Source organism: Caretta caretta, chromosome 6 (genome assembly GCF_965140235.1).
Source record: "Caretta caretta isolate rCarCar2 chromosome 6, rCarCar1.hap1, whole genome shotgun sequence".
NCBI classification, from domain to species: domain Eukaryota; kingdom Metazoa; phylum Chordata; order Testudines; family Cheloniidae; genus Caretta; species Caretta caretta.
In genome coordinates, this window is record NC_134211.1 from 118361513 (window position 1) to 118381196 (window position 19684).

A 19684-nucleotide genomic window follows, 5' to 3' on the forward strand; every position below is an offset into this window, starting at 1 on the left:
CAGCGGTTGGGTGTTGGCTCTGAGATTCTCCCCTAGAGAGAAACAGGGAAGAGTCCAACTTTTTAGAGTGCTTACTTAGGAGGGTGGTCTTGTCTTGTCTTTTAGTTGTGGGCCTCTGTGTCTATCAATACTCCAAGATGTACTAGGTGCTGAGATGGTTGAAGATGACTCTTCAGAATTTACTATGAATCCATCCTGTTGCACCATTTGGACCCAAGGACAGGCTCTGAACAGAACATTGTCCAGGAAAAGGTACATCTGTACACTCTTCGGCCTGAGAACAGTCACCAAGACGACAAGGACTTCTGTGAACACTCAAGGAACGGATGACAGTCCAAAAAACAGCGTGTTATATTGAAAATGATTGGTCCCATGAACAAATTGCAAAAATCTATTGTGCATTGGTGAACCAGCATATTAAGGTAGGCATCCTTCAAGTAACTAATGCAAGGTAATCCCCCAGTTGAACCACATCCAGGACCCATCTGTCAGTTGTTGAGAGAAGCCGACTGCAACCAGAGAGCATTTCTAGTGCTGGCATTTGCACGGAGGGAAGACTGGCTTCTCCTCTTTCTAGACTTAGACATGTTTAACCTGCTTTTGCTGTAGTCTCACCTTCATTACTTAGCCAGAGTAGCCATTACTTAGCCAGAGTAGCCATGAAAAGGATACTTAGGCCTGTAATAAGGTCAGCTTTTCCTTTCCCATGTCTGGAACCAGGACGGTTCTTTAAGAACTTTTTTAATTTATCTGAGGACTGTCACCACTTTGTCCAATGACTCCCCAAATAACCAACCTATTTAAAATTTCGAAGCTGCTAACATGGTTTTGGCAACCACTGTATCCTGTACTGAACCAAGCAAAGCTACCTAACAGCCGCATGGACATGTCCTTTTGTTTCAAACTGGATCGCAGGGTGAGCAAGGCAGGCTTCCATACGGCTGACTCACACCTTGTTTTATCACTCTGTTTGTTTTAACAAGTGGTGGGCCACGAGGCCTCTTACCACCTGCTTGTTCCTCTATATCTGAGCTGCTCCTCTCAGCCCTCCAGGGCTGGCTGTATGGGGCGTGGTCAACCCAAAACAAGCAGGATTTCGTTAGTCCAGCAGTTGTGGCGTGACTGACCTGCAGCATGAGCAGGGTCCTGTTAGCCCATGCATTCTTGTGCCTTTTCTGCCAGCTTTTCTATTCCTCTGGTTAATTATGTGATGCAAAAAAAACAAACACAAAAACAAACCCAACCAATCATCATTAGTTATTTACTGCCTATTCTTTTCTCCAGATATTTGGACAAATGGGGATTTAACGCATGATTTCAGGAACTATAGTCATTCTCTGAAATATCTCAAATCGTTTCCTGTAGTAATGTGTCCATTTTGCCCTTCTCAGACAAAACCACAATTGTCCTGTTAAGTAATGGCTTGGATATATTGGTTCAGAACAGTCAAACTTGAATGTGTTTCAATTCGAGAAGCCGGGCTCTTTGAATTTCCCTCTAATTTCTGTTGCAGATGTTTCCAGTTGAAGTTAGATTCCTTCCGACTATCGGGATGAAATAAACTACTTCTCCCGGCACTGGTTTAACAAAACTGTTTCAAATGATTTACTTAAAACAGTGCAAAGTCTGCAAAGGCAGAATTAAATTTGGCTTATATTTAACTTAAATCAATAAGCCAGGTACAAACCAATTTTAGTTAAGCCTGTGCAACTAGACATGGCCTAGAATTGCCACGCCCAAGTCCGTCTGCTGCAAAAGCCCACTGTGGAGAGCTTGACTCAAATTCCCCTCCTGCCCCTTGACTCAAGACACCCCCCACCCACATAGCTTTTTAAATATAGGTGCAGGTTATTACCAAAATAGTAACCACAGGACTACTATCCAATAAAAACAATTTGTTTACTCTTACCTAATCTAAAGGATCTGGGTATAGGAAGGAAAGATTTACCACAAAACACTTAGAAATGTAATGGAAAAGTCCTCTCCCACTTAGCTGCATATATAGATTTTCTTGTGACATTTAATTTCCTGCCCTATCTAAAAATCCAAAGGGGGGCGGGGGGAGAAAAAGACCATTACTATTAATGTAACATCTCAAGTGGCTAGATATACAAATTATTTTGGACTTTTAAGCAAAAAGACACATAGTAACTTTTGTATCATGACCTGCCTTTTTGTAATTCCCCAATAACTAGGTTTAACCCCAGCCACCTCACAGGAAGGTTTCAGTACTATTAGGTTTCCAAGAATCCACAGGCTGCCCTCAGATTCCAGTTTTAAACCACCAATACACGTCATGATCTCTAACTGATGAAATAAAATAACGCAGGCAACAGTAAAACCTGATAAATACTTAATTATAACTAGGGCTGTGGTTTGATTGCAGTTAACTCATGCGATTAACTCAAAAAAATTAATCGCAATTAATTGCACTGTTAAACAATAGAATACCAATTGAAATGTATTAAATATTTTTGGATGTTTTTCTACATTTTCAAATATATTGATTTCAATTACAACACATAATACAAAGTGGAGAGTGCTCACTTCAATATAATAAATTAATATTTTTTATTAAATATTTTCCACTGTAAAAATGATAAAATAGTATTTTTCAATTCACCTCCTACAAGTACTATAGTACAATCTCTTTATCGAGAAAGTGTAACTTACAAATGTAGTGGGGGTTTTTTATCACATAACAGCACTCAAAAACAAAACTATGCAAAATTTTAGAGCCTACAAGTCCACTCAGTCTACTTCTTGTTCAGCCAATCACAAAGACAAACAAGTTTGATTACATTTACAGGAGATAATGCTGCCTGCTTCTTATTAACAATGTCACCAGAAAGTGAGAACAGGTGTTCGCATGGCACTTTTGAAGCTGGCGTTGCAAGGTATTTACATGCTAGATATGCTAAACATTTGTATGCCCCTTCATGCTTCGGCCACCATTCCGGAGGACATGCTTCCATGCTGATGATACTCGTTAAAAAAATAACGTGTTAATTAAATGTGTGACTGAACTCCTCGGGGGAGAATTGTATGTCTCCTCTTCTGTTTTACCTGCATTCTGCCATATATTTCACGTTATAGTAGTCTCGGGTGATGACCCAGGACGTTTGTTTTAAGAACACTTTCACTGCAGATTTGACAAAATGCAAAGGTACCAACGTGAAATTTCTAAAAATAGCTATAGCACTCGACTCAAGGTTTAAGAATCTGAAGTGCCATCCAAAATCTAAGAGGGACGAGGTGTGGAACATGCTTTCAGAAGTCTTAGAAGAGCAACACTCAGATGCAGAAACTACAGAACCCGAACCACCAAAAAAGAAAATCAACCTTGTGCTGGTGGCATTTGACTCACGATGATGAAACACATGCGTCGGTTCACACTGCTTTGGATCGTTATCAAGCAGAACCCGTCATCAGCATGGACGCATGTCCTCTGGAATGGTGGTTGAAGCATGAAGGGACATATGAATCTTTAGCGCATCTGGCACGTAAATATCTTGCAATGCCAACTACAACAGTGCCATGTGAACCCCTGTTCTCACTTTCAGGTGACACTGGCTAAACAAGAAGCGGGCAGCATTATTTCCTGCAAATTGTAACCAAACTTGATTGAGTAACTGACTGAACAAGAAATAGGACTGAGTGGACTTGTGGGATCTAAAGTTTTACATTGTTTTGTTTTAGAGTGCAGGCTTGATTTTTTTCCCCACATAATTCTACCTTTGTAAGTTCAACTTTCATGATAAAGAGATCGCACTACAGTACTTGCACTAGGTGAATTGAAAAAATGCTCTAGTTTTTTACAGCGCAAGTATTTCTAATAAAAAATAAATACGAAGTGAGCACTGTACACTTTGTATTCTGTGCTGTAATTAAAATCAATATATCTGAAAAATGTAGAAAACATCCAAAAATATTTAAATGAATGGTATTCTATTATTGTTTAACAGCATGATTAATCGCGATTAGTTTTTTTAATCACTTAACGCTTGATGTTATAAGTAGGGCTGTCATGCTGGCAGTAAATTGTTTGAGGTAACGTTTAAAATCTCAGTTAAATATAAATCTGATCTTAAGAAACTGAGCTGAAGTTTTCTGGATTTTGTGAAGAGCATATCAAGTTTCTCTCTCACTTCATTGAAAATCTTAGTTTAAACTGTAAGAACTATACTTACCAACAGGTATTTTGCTCACCAACTAATTACTTCTAGTAACTGAAAATAAGTATTATGATTTAGCAAATGCATGGCAGAAAAAGTTTCCTACCTTTTCATAGGCAAAGGCAGTGACGAAGTGGGGGGAAGAGACACCCAGTTTCTGAAGAATTAAAGTTTTCATTCAAAAAACTAAGACCATGATCTTCACACTTGGGTGACTAATTTTAGGCACTGAAGCCTGAAACTCTGCCCCCCTCCATCCCCCAAGTTTCTACAATATCACAAATCTGACCCAAACTTCTATTCCTTATGATTTTGAAGACAATCTTCCAGATGAAAGCCAACATAGTTGTCTTCCTGAATGTGCAAGTAGAGAGAACTGCCTCTATTCACATAGATGGGAGGGGTTAATGACCATAGATGGTGAAGATTTTCATCAGGATTTGCTGCAGCATTGTTAAGGAATTCAAGAGAGGCATACGGTTAAGGAATTCAAGAGAGGCGGGCACTGACAAAACAACATGGCTCTTCAGACAGTGAGAGTTGCATTTGAAAAAGTGAAGTGTGAGCTAATGGACATTAACTTGCCATATCTTACTATGTATGCTTCTGGACCAAAGCACTTGAGCAGGATACTGAGTTGTTCCCAGTTTAAGCGGACTGTAGCAGATCTGATCAGGATGACAGTAGCACCTTGCTAAAAAGCCATGCAGGATGCTGAAATCAGCAAGAATGATGCTGGCAAATTATCCTGGTTGGTGGCATGAACAGAATGCCTAAAGGGCAGCAGACTGCGCAGGATCTGTTTGACGGTGCTCCTTACAAAACAGTTAATCCCAATAAAACTGATGCTATTGGTGCTGCTATTCAAAGCTGGTGATGTCACAGACATGCTGCTAGTGGACATGACTCCCGGTGGACATGGCTCCCCTGTGCCTGGGAATCAAGATGATGGGAGGTGTCTTCATTCAGCTCATCAACAGGAACACAAAGATTCCAAACCAAGAAAAGCCAGGTGTTTTCTATAGCAGCTGATGGACAGACTCAAGTGGAGATTAAAGTGTGCCAGGGTGAGAGAGAGATGGCTGCTGACAACAAGCTTCTTGGGCAATTCACTCTGGTTAGAATTTCTACAGTTCCACATGGAGTGCCCCAGATTGAAGTCACTTTTGACACCGACGCTAACAGCACTGTTCACATTTCAGCAAAGGATAAGGGACAGGACGCAAACAGCAAATTGTGATCCGGTCTTGTGGTGACCTCAGCAAAGATGGAACTGAGAACATGGTGAAGAATGCAGAGAAATATTCAGTGAAAGACAGATGAAGAAAGGAAGGTGTCAAAGCTGGGAAGATGGCAGAAGGCATTATTCCAAGATAGAGGAGTTTAAGGATCAGCTGCCAGCAGATGAGTGCAACAAACTGAGGGAAGTAAAGTATCAGGAGGGTAGCCGTGTTAGTCTGGATCTGTAAAAGCGGCAAAGAGTCCTGTGGCACCTTACAGACTAACTGACGTATTGGAGCATAAGCTTTCGTGGGTGAATACCCACTTCGTCAGATGCAATCTGACATACATATATACACACATATACATACACACAGTATAAGTTTTAAACAATTTAATACTGTAAACAGCAATGATGATTATGAAGCTTGGTCGAGGTGGAGTCAGAGGGTGGAATATTTCCCAGGGAATGCCTTACTGCTAAATGATGAACTAGCACTCGGCTGAGCCCTCAAGGGTTAACATTGTTGTTAATGTAGCCTCAGACTCTACAAGGCAGCACAAATGGAGGGAGGGGAGACACACACCCTGTGTGTGTGACAGAGAGACACGCACGCGCATTGCCCCTTTAAGTACGCTGACACCACTCTAAGTACACTGCCTTTTTAAGTAGATATGCAAGTTGAGACAGCAGTTGCTGCCCACAAGCTCCCTTTGTCCTGAGCCCTGTTGATACCTGTTGTGTCCCCCCCACTGCTCTTTGGATGGGGTAAAGGAGTGGGGGGAAGGGAGACACCTTGATATTAGCACCCCTTTCCCCCTCCCGTCCCCGCACAGCAAGCAGGAGGGTCCAGGAGCAGCACAGGGCAGCGGGAGGCAGAGACAGCTGAACTGCTGGCAATTGATAGCCTGCTAGGCAACTGCCACACAGGGAACTTAGGGGAGCGGGGAGCTGATAGGGGAGCTACCGGTCCACCCTGGTTCCAAGCCCCCACCAGCTAGCTCCAACTGGCTGCTCTTCCTGCAAGCAGTAGACAAAGCAGGCGGCTGCCAAACAACGTTATAAGGGAGCATTGCACAACTTTAAACGAGCATGTTCCCTATTGATCAGCAACGTGACATTAACCAGGATGACTTTAAGTGAAGAGTTACTGTACACAGACTGGAGCAGGAAGAGGGTGAAAGTTCTGAAGCTTGGAAGCAAAGGGACCATCCTGAGCTGAAATGGGCAGAATTCAGTCTGTCTTTGCAGTATTCTATATGCAGTTTCTTTAGTGTATAAATGTAATGATTCGTCTACTAGATAAACCTTCATTTGATGAAAGTTAATTCATGCAAGACAAAGTTCTAAAGGTTCAGTCTTGTGGTATTTTCAGCTGAGCAGCCAGGGGATTCACTCATCCTTTACTCCTGATACTTGACACAATAGTGTACTAAATTTAGGTCGAACTTTTGAAACCATGTCACAAATGGTGCAGGGACAGGAGTCCTGATGAAGCTTGAAACAGAACACCCCCCGATGGATCCTCTTTGTGGAGCTAAGCACTTGTGGTCTGATTTGTAGTAGGTCCTGGGTTCAGCAGTGGCTGGGTCAGCTACATTACTAGACAACGTTAAATCTGCAGCTAACTTAGTATTCTTGTACCCAGTGATGAGCTGCCAAAACCTTAACAACGGGTTCCCTCCTCACCCCATGAGGGGGTCGTTGCCCACCCCTGCCCCCCGGGACTCCTGCCCCATCCAACCCCCCTGTGTTCCTTGACGTCCCGCCCAGGACCCCTGCCCCATCCACCCCCCTCCTGTCCCCTGACTGCCCCCAGAACAGGGCAGGAGGGTCTCGTGGGCCACCGTAGTGGATGGCCACCCCACCCCTAAGAGCCAGAGGCACCTGCCGGGGGGTGAGATGGGGAGTCCCGGCAGTGCTTACCTGGGGCAGCTCCCAGGAAGCATCCGGCAGATCCCTCTGGCTCCTAGGGGCGGGGGAGTGACTGCTCCCCTCACTGATCACATCAAAAGTGGCGCCTTAGGCGCCGACTCCCTGGGTGCTCTGGGGCTGGAGCACCCATGGGGAAAAATTGGTGGGTGCAGAGCACCCACCACCAGCTCCTCGTCCTGCACCCAGCCCACTGCCGCTCCGCCTCCTCCCCTGAACCCACCGCCCCGCTCTGCTTCTCTGCACCGGCTTCCCGCGAATGAGCTGTTTGACGGGAAGCCGGGGAGGGTTGAGAAGCAGGCGGCGGCTTCCCGCTCAGGCCTAGGGTGGCGGAAGTGAGCTTGGGGTGGGGAGCGGTTCCCCTGCAGCGCCCCTCTCCCCCCACAATACCATGCACTCACACACACAACACTGGTGGTTCCCAGCCAATGGGAGCTGCGGAGCTAGCACTCGGGGCAGGGGTGTTGCACAGAGCCGCCTAGCCGCACCTCTGCCTAGGAGCAGTAGGATATGTTGCTGCTTGTGGGGAACCACCCCAGTTGAGTGCCACCCTCCCATGCCCCTCCTGCACTCCGAACCCCTCGTGCCTGTTCCTCCGTCTAGGAGCAGCAGGGACATGTCGCCGCTTCTAGGGACCCATGTGGAGCCAGGTAGGGAGCCTGTCAGCCCCACGCCAATCGGACTATAAACCGGACTTTCAATGAATATCAGAAATGCTGATTTACAGAGCTTTCCGGTTGATAAAGTGCCGGATAACACAGCTTTTACTGTAATTAGTCATCGCCTCTTGTTTTTCATATCTTGGAAGGAGCTGCAGATGCAGGCTTTATAGATGGTGAGTTTTTTGTTTTTTAAAAAGGAGAAGTGAAGCCACACTTAGCTTGACCGTACAATTCCATACATTCAAATGATCATGAAAATTAAAATGCCAAACACAAAATATACAGGCCTTTAAGAAACATTTTGCCTTTTCAGTTCATTAGTAAGTTTATCCTGGGATGCGAGTTGCATAAAGAAATTTTTGAAGATCAGATGTCCTGAGTTCTTAAAACTCTATTTTCCCTCTTGAAATGTAAAAAGAGCCCCATATAAAAAAAGCTAGTCTGATTTTAATTAGGAGTACAATAAAACATGGATTCTAGAAAACAGATGTCATCCTTGTTCACTAGGTACTACTACAACAATCACATCAGTGTTGAAACTGTTGAAAAGGGTATATTTAATAAAAGTTAATGACTTGTTTTGTATTACAATGCTGGGAGGTTTTAACAGTTTTATTGTACTGTAAGCACGAAGTGTTGCAGCTTGCTCAATTTTTCATTTGAGCTCCTTTTCAATGCCATGCAAGTTACAAATTTATTAACTTTGCAGATTTTTCCTTAAATGTTTAGTAAATATACATTCATATACTACTATTTAAAATATTTTGCTAATTTCTATCTCTCTACTCCAAATAGTCCATGTTGTGTCCAAACTAAAATCTTGGACTGTCTCTCTGACATCTTTTCATGGATGTCTCGCCATCAATTCAAGCTCAACATGGCTAAAACAGAGCTCAAACTCTCCCTGCTATCTCATTTCTCATTGACCATGGAAAATACCATCAACCTGCCTGTCACTCAGGCCCATAACCTCAGTGTCATCTCTGAGTTGGAGCCCTCACACACAGATCATCACATCCAGGCTATGTCCCAAGTCTTGCGGATTCTTTCAGCATATCATCTCTTAGGATGCACCCTTTCCTATCCATCCACACAGCTGAAACTCTAGTCCAGGCTCTCATCTAGGATCTCAGTTACAACACCATCCTTTTCTCTGGCCTTGACAAATACAATCTTGTCCATCCATTCAGAATCCTGCTGTAGAGATCATTTTCCTGTCCCCTTACTTTGACCATCTCCCCCTGCTTTGTATCCATCCACTGGCTCCGTCTTCTCTGGCGTATTAAATAATCAACAACTCCTACTTTTGATCCGCCCATGCTGCCAGCCTCTACCACCCACTTGTTAAATTTTCAAGCAAGCACCTTTGTGCTTTCTCCGATGCTAACCCTAAGACTTCGAAGAAGCTCTCCATAAATATCTACAAAACTAACTCAATCCTTCTTCAAACTCTGCTCTGCCATGATACCCACAAAAACTTTACAACAGTTAGGCTGTGGTGGCTGAGACCACAGCCTCTCACTGTTTTCTTGCACTCCTCCATCAGACTGCCTGTGTATCCATCTGTCTGTCTCTTGTCTGATACTTAGATTGTAAATTCTTTGGGGGCAGGGATTATCTTTTTGCTCTGTTGCTACTGTGCCTAGCACAATGAGGTCCATGACTGGGACTCCTACGAGTTACAATACATACATAATAAATTATTAATAGCTATTATCTGTAGGATGAAAACATGAAGCCACATGTGGCCAACTGTTATAAATCTCCATGAGGTCTGAAGTAAATCTAGTCAGTTTGCAATATAAATCAAGTTTAATAACTATCTATACTCTCCTAAGAGCTACTCATAGAGTGATATTCTTGAAAGGTCAGACTTCCAGTGCCAGCAGGGCAGTTTAAAATGTCTCATATATACCAATGCAAAGGCTGTAGATGTCAAAATGGAGGACACTGCCATTATAAGTCTGGATCTTACAGACTTAAACAAATACAGGTCAGATACTATATATGTATACATCTGATGAGGCGTTCACCTTTATCAGCTCGCTTATTTTGAACAAAACACCTTGGGCCAGATCTTCAGGTTGGCGTAAACTCACATAGCTTCAATGTAAATTGGCATAGCTCCATCAGTTGGGGGATCTGGCTCCAAAAAGAACCCTAGGGAATGTTGGGGTTTGTGATTTACACAAATAGTATTTAAAGACACACTGCTGGAATACATCCATATTAAAATAATTTCTCCATTTCTAATGGTTTTGAAATGCTACTCTTTCAAAACTGAAAAATCTTACCTACAACATTATAAATAGCATTTTTATGGTAGGCCAAATCACACCAGTTCCTGGAAGCTAAGATCCATAATCTGAATTCTTCCCAGACTGCTGAACATCACTTCAAGCACAAACAATGCTCTGCTATCCTTGTCTATCCTCGACCACTCTTTGCATGTTCTCTCTGTGTTAAGTTCCACAAATTTTCCCTCCCCAGGTAGTATTTGGAGGGATTCTTTCAGTGTTCCTCCAGTTGCCCAAGAGCACACTTGCCATGGCAGATGCTCTGGCTTCATTCCTAACAGATATCCTAAATAATTCCATCTTCTTTTCTGGATAGCTTTAGAGAAAATGAGCTGTTGAATGCTCTGATAAATCTCAGCATTTGTTATAAATTCATTCCATTTAATATTTAGTATTTTTCTAAGGCATTTAGAGACTTGCCTGTACCTTTGGGGGATTTCCAGCTATTACATCCATGCATTAAGACAGATATAATATTTGAGTTGAACATTTGTAGTCTGGTCTTTAAGTTGTAGACTTTCGATGACCAAATCTTGTTTAAGCTGGGGACTTCAGCTGCCACTTTACCAATTTGTGACATTATTTCCTTATGGCCATCTCCACTGGCTTGCATGCATGTTATTGCCAACATATGTGAATTAACTCACTTCTTTCTATTCCTCTGCCTTCTAAAGTAATGCTTGAGTTGGAAGTTGCTGGGATTCTCATTTGATTTTTCCTCCCACAATTGATTATTAACCCCATCTTTTTTGCAATGCTGGTCTTTATTTGCATGTTGGTTGAGCTGTCACTTAGGCTAGCTAGATCAGCACAAAATAGATCTTCTATACTGTTGTTAAGCTGCCTTGATTATATTAGTTATTTTTACTGGCATACCATAACTCTTAAAAATGTTCCCAATTGAATCACAACAGATGCATCAAATGCTTTCTTGAAATATATGACAACTGGTTTTTGCCATAGGACATTCTCTTTGATTATTCTTCTTAGGGGAAAATCTGGCTGACACATGAGTTTCTGGGTTTTAGTTTAATACCACTACCACACTCATCTCCCTAAATATGCCCTGGCTAAGCAAGTACCAAGGACATTCAAAAAAGTTGGTTCATTCGCTGTAATTATGAGCAGAAGAGACTAAACGGAAGAAGTTTTCAAAGTCTCTTAGGTTCCTGACAACCACAAAAAAAGATAAGAGTTTCAAACAAACAGTAACTGTTAATGACAGTTTCTACTGATGATTAAAAAATACTTGATTGGAAAAGATTAATTTGTTACCAACAGTCTCAGTGTTCTCAAAAGACTTATCAACTTCTATACCTAATCCAACTACACAGAGGAAACAAAAGGTCTTATGCTCAAATAAATTTGTTAGTCTAAGGTGGCACAAGTACTCCTTTTCTTTTTAAAAGGTCTAAGGTTCCCCTCAAATCATCCAAAGGAGGAAGTTGCAAGCACCAGGGAACAAGTGCATGCTGTTACATCACTGACATTAGTCCCAGTCACACTAGCACCAAGGTCTCCCTCTTCCATCAACAATGGGCTGAGAGGAAAGTATGAGAATTTCTTAGGTCTTGTCTAGACTGGCATAAAATGTGTCTTTTTAAAATACACCTTTTACCCAAAATGTTTTTAAAATACACCTTTTACCCTAGCTTAGATAAGCTCTTACTAGACAGAATGTTCACCATTTCTCATAACAAGATGGGGAGTGCAATGGGGGAAGGGTATCTTCTTTCACCTCACAAAGAGCCCTAGTACTGAGCCAAGAGCTAATTAATGCCCCCCAACCATGGTAACAGCATCAGCTCCTTCCCCTCCTCCCCCCAGCAGTGACTGGATGCATCCTGACGAATGAGGGAGAGGAGCCAGAAGAAAGAGCAGCATGCTAAAGGAGGCCGCAGCGAACTTGGGATAACAGACTCTTACCACTGCTCCCTGCTGCTGTATGCCTGTTGTGTACCAGCTGACAACTTGGCCTATCAGGCCTTCTCTACACTACATTTTTCCTTAAAGTTTCCCACCATTGTTACAGATTCACTGGTGGTAGCAACAGCGGTCATCTAGTGCAGACCAGTTGCTGGTATTTCAGCTGCATCAGAGCAGGCCTAGATAGCATGGAAATTAAAACACCGGCTCTCACCCACACACTACCTATGCTAGTTCTCCCACTATTATCACTGATGGAGCCACACCGGAAAAGTTAAAACAAGGCTTCAGTAGCTACACGTCTCCGACTTGCATTCTCTCACTAGCAGGAAGATTCTGACCAACCAGCAGTCACAAAACTGTTGCCCACTCCTCTCCCTCCTGTTTGCAGACAAGTCGAGGGAGAAATATTCCTCTCAGACAAGGATCTAGAGATGTGTAAAGGCAGATTTTTCTAACAAAAATGGAAGTGGCAGGGAACGGCATTGTGCTTGCTCTGCCCTTTTTCCATCCTCAGAAGTAACAGGAATGTCAAGTCTGATATTCCCCTGTTTTTTCAGGAAGACTTTTGGTGGACCAAAGAATATGAACTGGAGAGCTGACTCGCAGGGCTTGTCTGCATAGGGAAATTAACTGGAATAAAATATTTCACAATAGCTCACTCTGTGAGCTCACTTATTCCAGCATAGGCGTGGTCACATGGAGAGTGGTCCCAGAATATTTTTTTTCAGAACAGTTTACCACAGGGCAAGGGTGCTGAATCTTTAATGAAATCCTTTATCCAGAATGCTCATTAGTCAAGTGAAATTAAGTGTTAAAGTTGTAAACAATAAGCGACTAAAAAAAAAAAAAAACACTTCTCCTTCCAACTGTTCAGTTTTCTGTCTTTTTACTCTTAGGATATCAATTTCACTAGTTCTCCAGGCACCATCTAGCAGTCAAAGGAAAAGAAGGCTGGATTTCTAATGTGTAAAAACCATACACAAAAATTTGCAAATTAAACACTTTTCATGCCTTCTTTATAGATTTTTTTAAGAGAACATTTCCCTGTTTTCCCTTTTTAAATTATCACCTTTAATGTTCAATTACTTATTTTCTCATTTAGGATAAAATTATATAGGAAACATCCCCACAAAGAGAACAATGTGAAAAAATTAAGCAATGCATGTTTTAGATGTTCCCTATTCAGAAGCAGGGCTTGGTAAATCAGCTGGCCCCAGACAAGACAGAGGCTTGCCCTAGCTAGCTAGCAATAGTACTTAGCTTAGATTCTGCAAATGTTGATTGTCTATCATTTACCAAAAAGTTTCTAGCCCTTGCACTTGTGAAGATAATTTGACATTAGATTATTGTTCGAAAGCTAGTCCTTTTCCAAATCTTGGCGATAGATTGCTCCAGGGCCACTTTTCTGTTACTCATAACTTTGTTAAACATCAAAAAAGTAAAATTAACAAAATTCTGATAATTTTTATTGATGATATTCAAAACTTTGTGCATATCATGTTATGCATACTTAGTAAAGCAATGAGAAGCTGCAGAAACAGACACTGGAGCTAATTACTCTGATGCGCCACACAAAACATGGCTGATTAAAAAGGTAAAGCAATGGAGACCATTTCCCCCCCCTTGCAGAAACAGGAAGTACTTATGCATAAAGAGACAGAAAATCTCCCCCTCTCACAACACCTGGGGAGGTGCGACTTCACATTTTTCAGACTTTTACTAATCAGTAACTGATATCGATGACATAGATTAGCCTTTTTGGCTGAGTTTCCCACCACTGCTCACACTGGCAGAGCTGAATCAGTGTTAACAGTGAGATTTTTTTTAAAAACACAAAGTCCATGATGAATGGTTCCAGAGATAAGATGCTGGAATAGCCTCAGCAAAACGGTCATCCCCCCTCATCATCTGTGTATCTGTTGGCCTTGGAACTTGGCTTCTCATCAGGTTTTGCTGGTGGAGACCACACCCTCCTTTCTCATACTGGAATTGAATAATGGATGTCTAGTCAAGTTTTTAAGTCCCAACTAAGAATTAAACATGCAGACGATAACTGTAGTTTTAATGAAACTAGAAACCAAATATGAGTGTTGCATATGAGTGTTACATGAGACATGTAAACTACTGATATATAAGGCATACTGAACACCCGAGATTACCTCTTAAAATTCTCCTGTATGTTACCCTTAATAGATAATATTTAAAACAGAAGGAACAATTTACTCCAAAAGTTATTGAATACTCAGGAAATAAATGTTATAGTATCAAGAAAGAAGATGATAGCGTTCTTGTTTAGTTTCCTTTTCTAGTATGTGTAGTCACAAGCAGCATGTCTTTAATAATATTAACTAGTTTTACTACGCAGCACATACACTTAAGATGGCGCAAGCGTCATGCTGCTAATGGTGAGCACAGAGAAAAAACCCTGTTGGCAGCACCAAGCATTTGTACCCAGTTTATAAAATTTAGGGGGCTAAAACATTACTTTAGCATATACTATCCTTTTAAGCTGGATTACTTTTGTTTTTGGCCAAATTCACACCAAAGAACTGAACAGTAGAGTAAGAGACCCTATTTGGAAATAAAGGTATTATCCTGTTTAAAAAAAGCCCAAAAGAATAACAACCGAGGCTTACTAATTGAAAACAAAAACCCCTCTCAGAGACCCTGTTTCTCCCCACAAGGCACAAGTGGCAACAGGCCTCCATGAACCCATACTGAAGATGGTTTAACTGCAAGGGAAGAGGCAAAACCCAAATAATTGTCAGTAATATGTCAGTTTGTTAATTATACTGGGCTCAAGTGTCCATAAGGAATGAAACTAGAACTACAGAAGTTCTGAGCTATATAAAGCAGAATGGCTTTCAAGTGTCTTTCAAAGTTTTCCATGAGTCAGTAAGTCCATAAGCCACCAATTCACATTTAAAATTACTATCATCACTGATCTACATTTACATACAGCTTCTCTTTTTCATTCTTCATATACCTATAGCTACTCACCTACATAATTAAGTTCAGGACTTCACAGCACACTCAACTAGCAGATAACAAGTCTCACTTTATATCCTCTTGCAAATACTCATGAATCGGACGTACCCAAGTGTTAAGATTCCTTTATTCTTATACTAAATTCCAGAGTAAACTGTCAAGTAAGATGGTTTCCCAATCTTTGCTGCTCCTGTATTTATAGTATTGCAACTTTTTTTCTGCTCTATGACAAATACTAACTTTTATCCAAATTCTTACAAAATTTAGTTCTGTTTCCAACACGTCGGGGGGAAAAAAAGATGGAAACCACCACAGGATTTATGTTGCGTCTCTAAATATGAGAGAAACTTTAACAAAACTAAAAATAAGCATCAATGTTCATGTGGTGTAAAATAAGAAAGATTCAACTAAATGAATGTATGAGAGTAGAAAATTAAACTGTAGTGAGTCATCATCACTAAAGCTTTGGCTCAAATGTTGCATTTCTGTAGCTTCAAGAAAACATTACTGGAAAATGGAAAGAATCAGCTTCAAAGAATCCTTCAATACACACAGTCAAACCTAACCCACCTCAAACAATTTGGGACTGTTAAGTAACATTTGATGTTTGCAGTACTGTAGATATGTTGGTCCCCAGATTTTAGAGAGACAAGGTGGGTGAAGAAGAGCTCTGTGTAGCTTGAAAGCTTACCTCTTCCACCAACAGAAATTGGCTCAATAAAAATATATGACCTCACTCATCTTGTCTCTCAAGTAACACAGACTTTCAACAAGTTCTCTGCTCCAAGTTGCATAAATGTCAACTCATGTCCTTCCTTTTATGGCTACCCACATCTTTGCTCTATGCATTTATAACATCAGGAAGAGTATTCCTAAATTACAACTTAAATTTTATACTGTTTCTTTTTCAAACAAAAAACATACTCCACAATACTTTAGAGTTAATACAACTTCACAGGAAGATTCAGAAGGAAGTTCTTCCCACATTGAAGTAGGTCTCCAGGAAGCAGCAGCCAATAAATTCTCATTCTTGAGCTTCACCTTTAGCTTATCCCCTCCCTCCTATGTACACTGATTCTTACACCGAAAAATAAAATAAAATAAAAATAAAATGGCAGATCACATCCAGCAGCAGCAGGAAAATGGGAAAAAGCTGCCAAATAAAAGAGGGTGGTCAGAAAAATAACAGCCACGGACACAGAATGAAGGGACTAAAAAAACTGAACCCCCCAAACCTTTTCAAGACCAGCCTTTAAACTGGGCCAAGCTCAGTAAAGGTCATTTACTTATGGTGCAACATTTTCTATGAGGCTTCCCGATAGTTATTAGCGCTGAGTGGAACACATGAGTTTAGAAGGGGAACCACCCATATGTACCCTACTTGTATGCATTTTGCTACATAAGACTTTTTTTTTTAAATTGAAACAAATTGCAATTGGTGCAAAGGTAGCACTTCCCCCACAAGTAAATTGCTCAGTATTTTCACATACAGTATTTGCAACCTCTAGCTGCACAAAATCAATATCCACCAGAAAAAGCTAGTTCAGCCACAAAGATATTTAATTCGTCTCACTTCCAGTATGATTTAAATAGTAAAGCATTTTATATCTTTCTCTCATTTGACCTTCTCAGATGATTCTCTGATACAAAGACCAAGATAACAAATCTCAAAAAAAAACAGGAGTACTTGTGGCACTTAGAGACTAACACAGCTGCTACTCTAAATCTCAAAAAAGGTATCAATATAGGGTGACCAGACAGCAAATGTGAAAAATCGGGATGGGGGAGGAGGGTAATAGGAGCCTATATAAGAAAAAGACCCAAAAATCGGGACCGTCCCTATAAAATCAGGACATCTGGTCACCCTAACAACAACAATATAAACATACTCTGCCTTCTGCAGATGGAGATTAAATTAATCCCTCCTCAAAGCGCATTGGTGGAGTTTGTTTAATCTAAAAACCTAATAACCAAAATACTTTGCTCCCCAGCAAACTCTACACCTTCAACATACAATAAGGTTTATTTCTCGAAGCTTTCATTTCCCCCTTTTGAATCTGAATTAAAAATTCTTAGAGAAGAAAGTTATTTACACTTTGGAACATACATTGTTCAGTAAACTCTCTCTTTTCTAGAGGATCAGCGTCTTGAAGAGGAATTTTTACTTATGGGTTCAAAATTTTAAGAATCTCCACTCTTCCTCCCTCCCCCCCAACCTCAACAAAAACCAGCCAATTATGGAAACCAAAACTGCAGAAGATGCCTTAAAAAAAAAAAAAAAAAAAAAAACAGAAAAACCCCCGACGACGACGTCACAGTTCATTGTTCACATATCCCTTCCAGTACAAACAGCACTCTGGAGTTGTTTTCAGTATCAGAACACCTCATCACATTTGTACCTTTCAAAAAAATACTGTGTTGATTTTCTCAGCATATACAGACATTCTCTTCCTTCCCAATCTGGCTTTAAAAATCCATCAATTTTTGAAATAACTACTGAACACCTGTGTATTTTCGTTTCTGCTGCCTGTAACTGTTCTACCTTTATTAATCTGGTGTATCTATTTTCTGACAGATTGTAGAGAGCTTTAAACAAGAGTATGGTTCTTATTAATACAAATCTACACACTAAAAACCACCCCCTCTTCTCATCCAAACACTATTACACTCTCAAGCACTCTTTTTCTTTTTGCGAATACAGACTAACACGGCTGCGACTCTGAAACCTGAAATTATACACAGAACATAGTCATGAAATCAGGTGAACACACATCACAGTTAATCAACGGCAAGTCATTCCCTACTTACTCCAAGCCAAGAGCAGAACAAGGGTGGGTTTTGGGGTTATTTTATTTTATTAAGTTGTGTAATGCTCCGTGTGGCAGCAAAAAAGCAGCTCAGGCCACTGAATTCCACCGGGCCTATGCATTAAGTGTCACTGATGTGAATCAATTATCTTGGAGACGAAGATGCATTAAACAGAACGGCCAAAAGCTCCCCGCGCAAATCCTGGATATTAATTTTCTGAAATCCAGCTTTTGCACTCCCCTCCCCCGCAAAATGGCGACGTGGACCGCAGGGAGGAGGAGGAGGAGGAGGAGAAACGAGAGTGCAGCACTCTCCGGAGAGGGAATAGAGGCCGATGGGGAGGCGAGGGGGGTTGGGGGGGGCAAGAGGGGCGCCCGGGGGCAGGGAAGGAGGGATGGGGGGGGAAAGGAAGGGAAGGACAGAGTATAACCGGGGGAGGAGAAGGGGAATGTGACAGGGGGTGGAATGAAGGGGGCAGATCCTCGGGGGGTCTCCAACCCCCCCGGGCAGGCTGGGGTGGGAAGCGGGCGGCGGGGCGGACAGGCGGACGAGCCCCAGCCCCACAGACCGGGCGGGGGGGGGGTAGTGGGGATTAGGCCCCGGTGCCGCGGATGAGGCGGGCGGCGCAGGCCCGAGGAGGAGGGGAAGCGCCACGGGGAGCTAAAGAGGCAGAGGAAGGCCCGGGGCAGGGGAGGGTCGCGGCTGGGGAGCGGGCCCCGGTACCTTTTTTTCTCGCCGGTGATCTCCATGGCGGCGGCCCCTGTCGCAGTCCGGGCCGGCGGCTCCAATCCCCGCAGGGGGTAGCGCGGCGCTGGGGGGAGGCGCAGCCGAGGGGCCGGGGCTCAGCGCATGGGGCAGGCGGCGGGGCCTGCGGAGGGGACGGGCTCGGCGTCGGCTCTGACCGCACAAGGCTGCGGGCTGCTCGCTCCTCGCCGAGCGCTGGGAGGCGGAGGACGAGGGGGCGGGCGGGCAGGCGGCCGGGGCCGGGCCTGCCAGGCGTCGCACCACTGAGAGGCCGCGCCGCCGCCCGGCCCCCCTCGCCGGCTGGGTCAGCTGAGCAAACAGCTGGGCGGGGGCTGGAGTCTCACGTGTTGGGCTGTGTGCAGGGCGGGCTGGGGACGAGCCCCCCTCCGCCCGGCCCCCGGCGACACGGCGCGGCCTGCAGAGTGCTCGGGGCGGGGCCAGGCTGCAGCGTCCCCGAGCCCGCCACCCCGGGCACCCCGCGGGGCCGGAGACCCCCCCGCCGGGTCCCCGAGCCCGCCACCCCGCGGGGCCGGAGACCCCCCGCCGGGTCCCCGAGCCCGCCACCCCGGGCACCCCGCGGGGCTGGAGACCCCCTCCCCGCCACCGGCACCCCGTGCACACAGCAGGACTAGAGACCCTCCCCTCCCCCGAGCCTGCCACCGGCATCTGGCGGGGCTAGAGACCCCCCCCAGCCTGCCACCGGCACCCCCTGGGGCTAGAGATCCACCCCCCCCGAGCCTGCCACTGGCACCCCGTGCACACAGCAGGGCTAGACCTCCCCCCCCCATGCAGAGAGGGAGTCTAGGGACCCCCAAGACTGCCTCCAAGACCCCCATTGCGAGCCTGACATTGACACTCCCCCTACGCACATCCCCAGTGGTCCTAGAGAAACCCTCGCTCCCTGGGCCTGCCACTGAGAACCCCCTC

At 43.5% G+C, this 19684-nt stretch overlaps 1 protein-coding gene and 1 long non-coding RNA gene across 2 annotated transcripts in view; one reads left to right on the forward strand and one right to left on the reverse strand.

Moving 5' to 3' along the window:
• HIF1A (hypoxia inducible factor 1 subunit alpha) overlaps positions 1-18972 on the reverse strand; it is a 41625-nt gene extending 22653 nt beyond the window's left edge. The window contains exon 1 of the mRNA XM_048855734.2: positions 18737-18972. Coding sequence (XP_048711691.1) covers positions 18737-18762 — 26 coding nt within the window. The 5' untranslated portion in view covers positions 18763-18972. The remainder of the gene's footprint in view (positions 1-18736) is intronic.
• Positions 1-19684, forward strand: part of LOC125639157 (uncharacterized) — a 92673-nt gene that overhangs the window by 32894 nt on the left and 40095 nt on the right. The gene's annotated exons all lie outside the window — the stretch shown is intronic.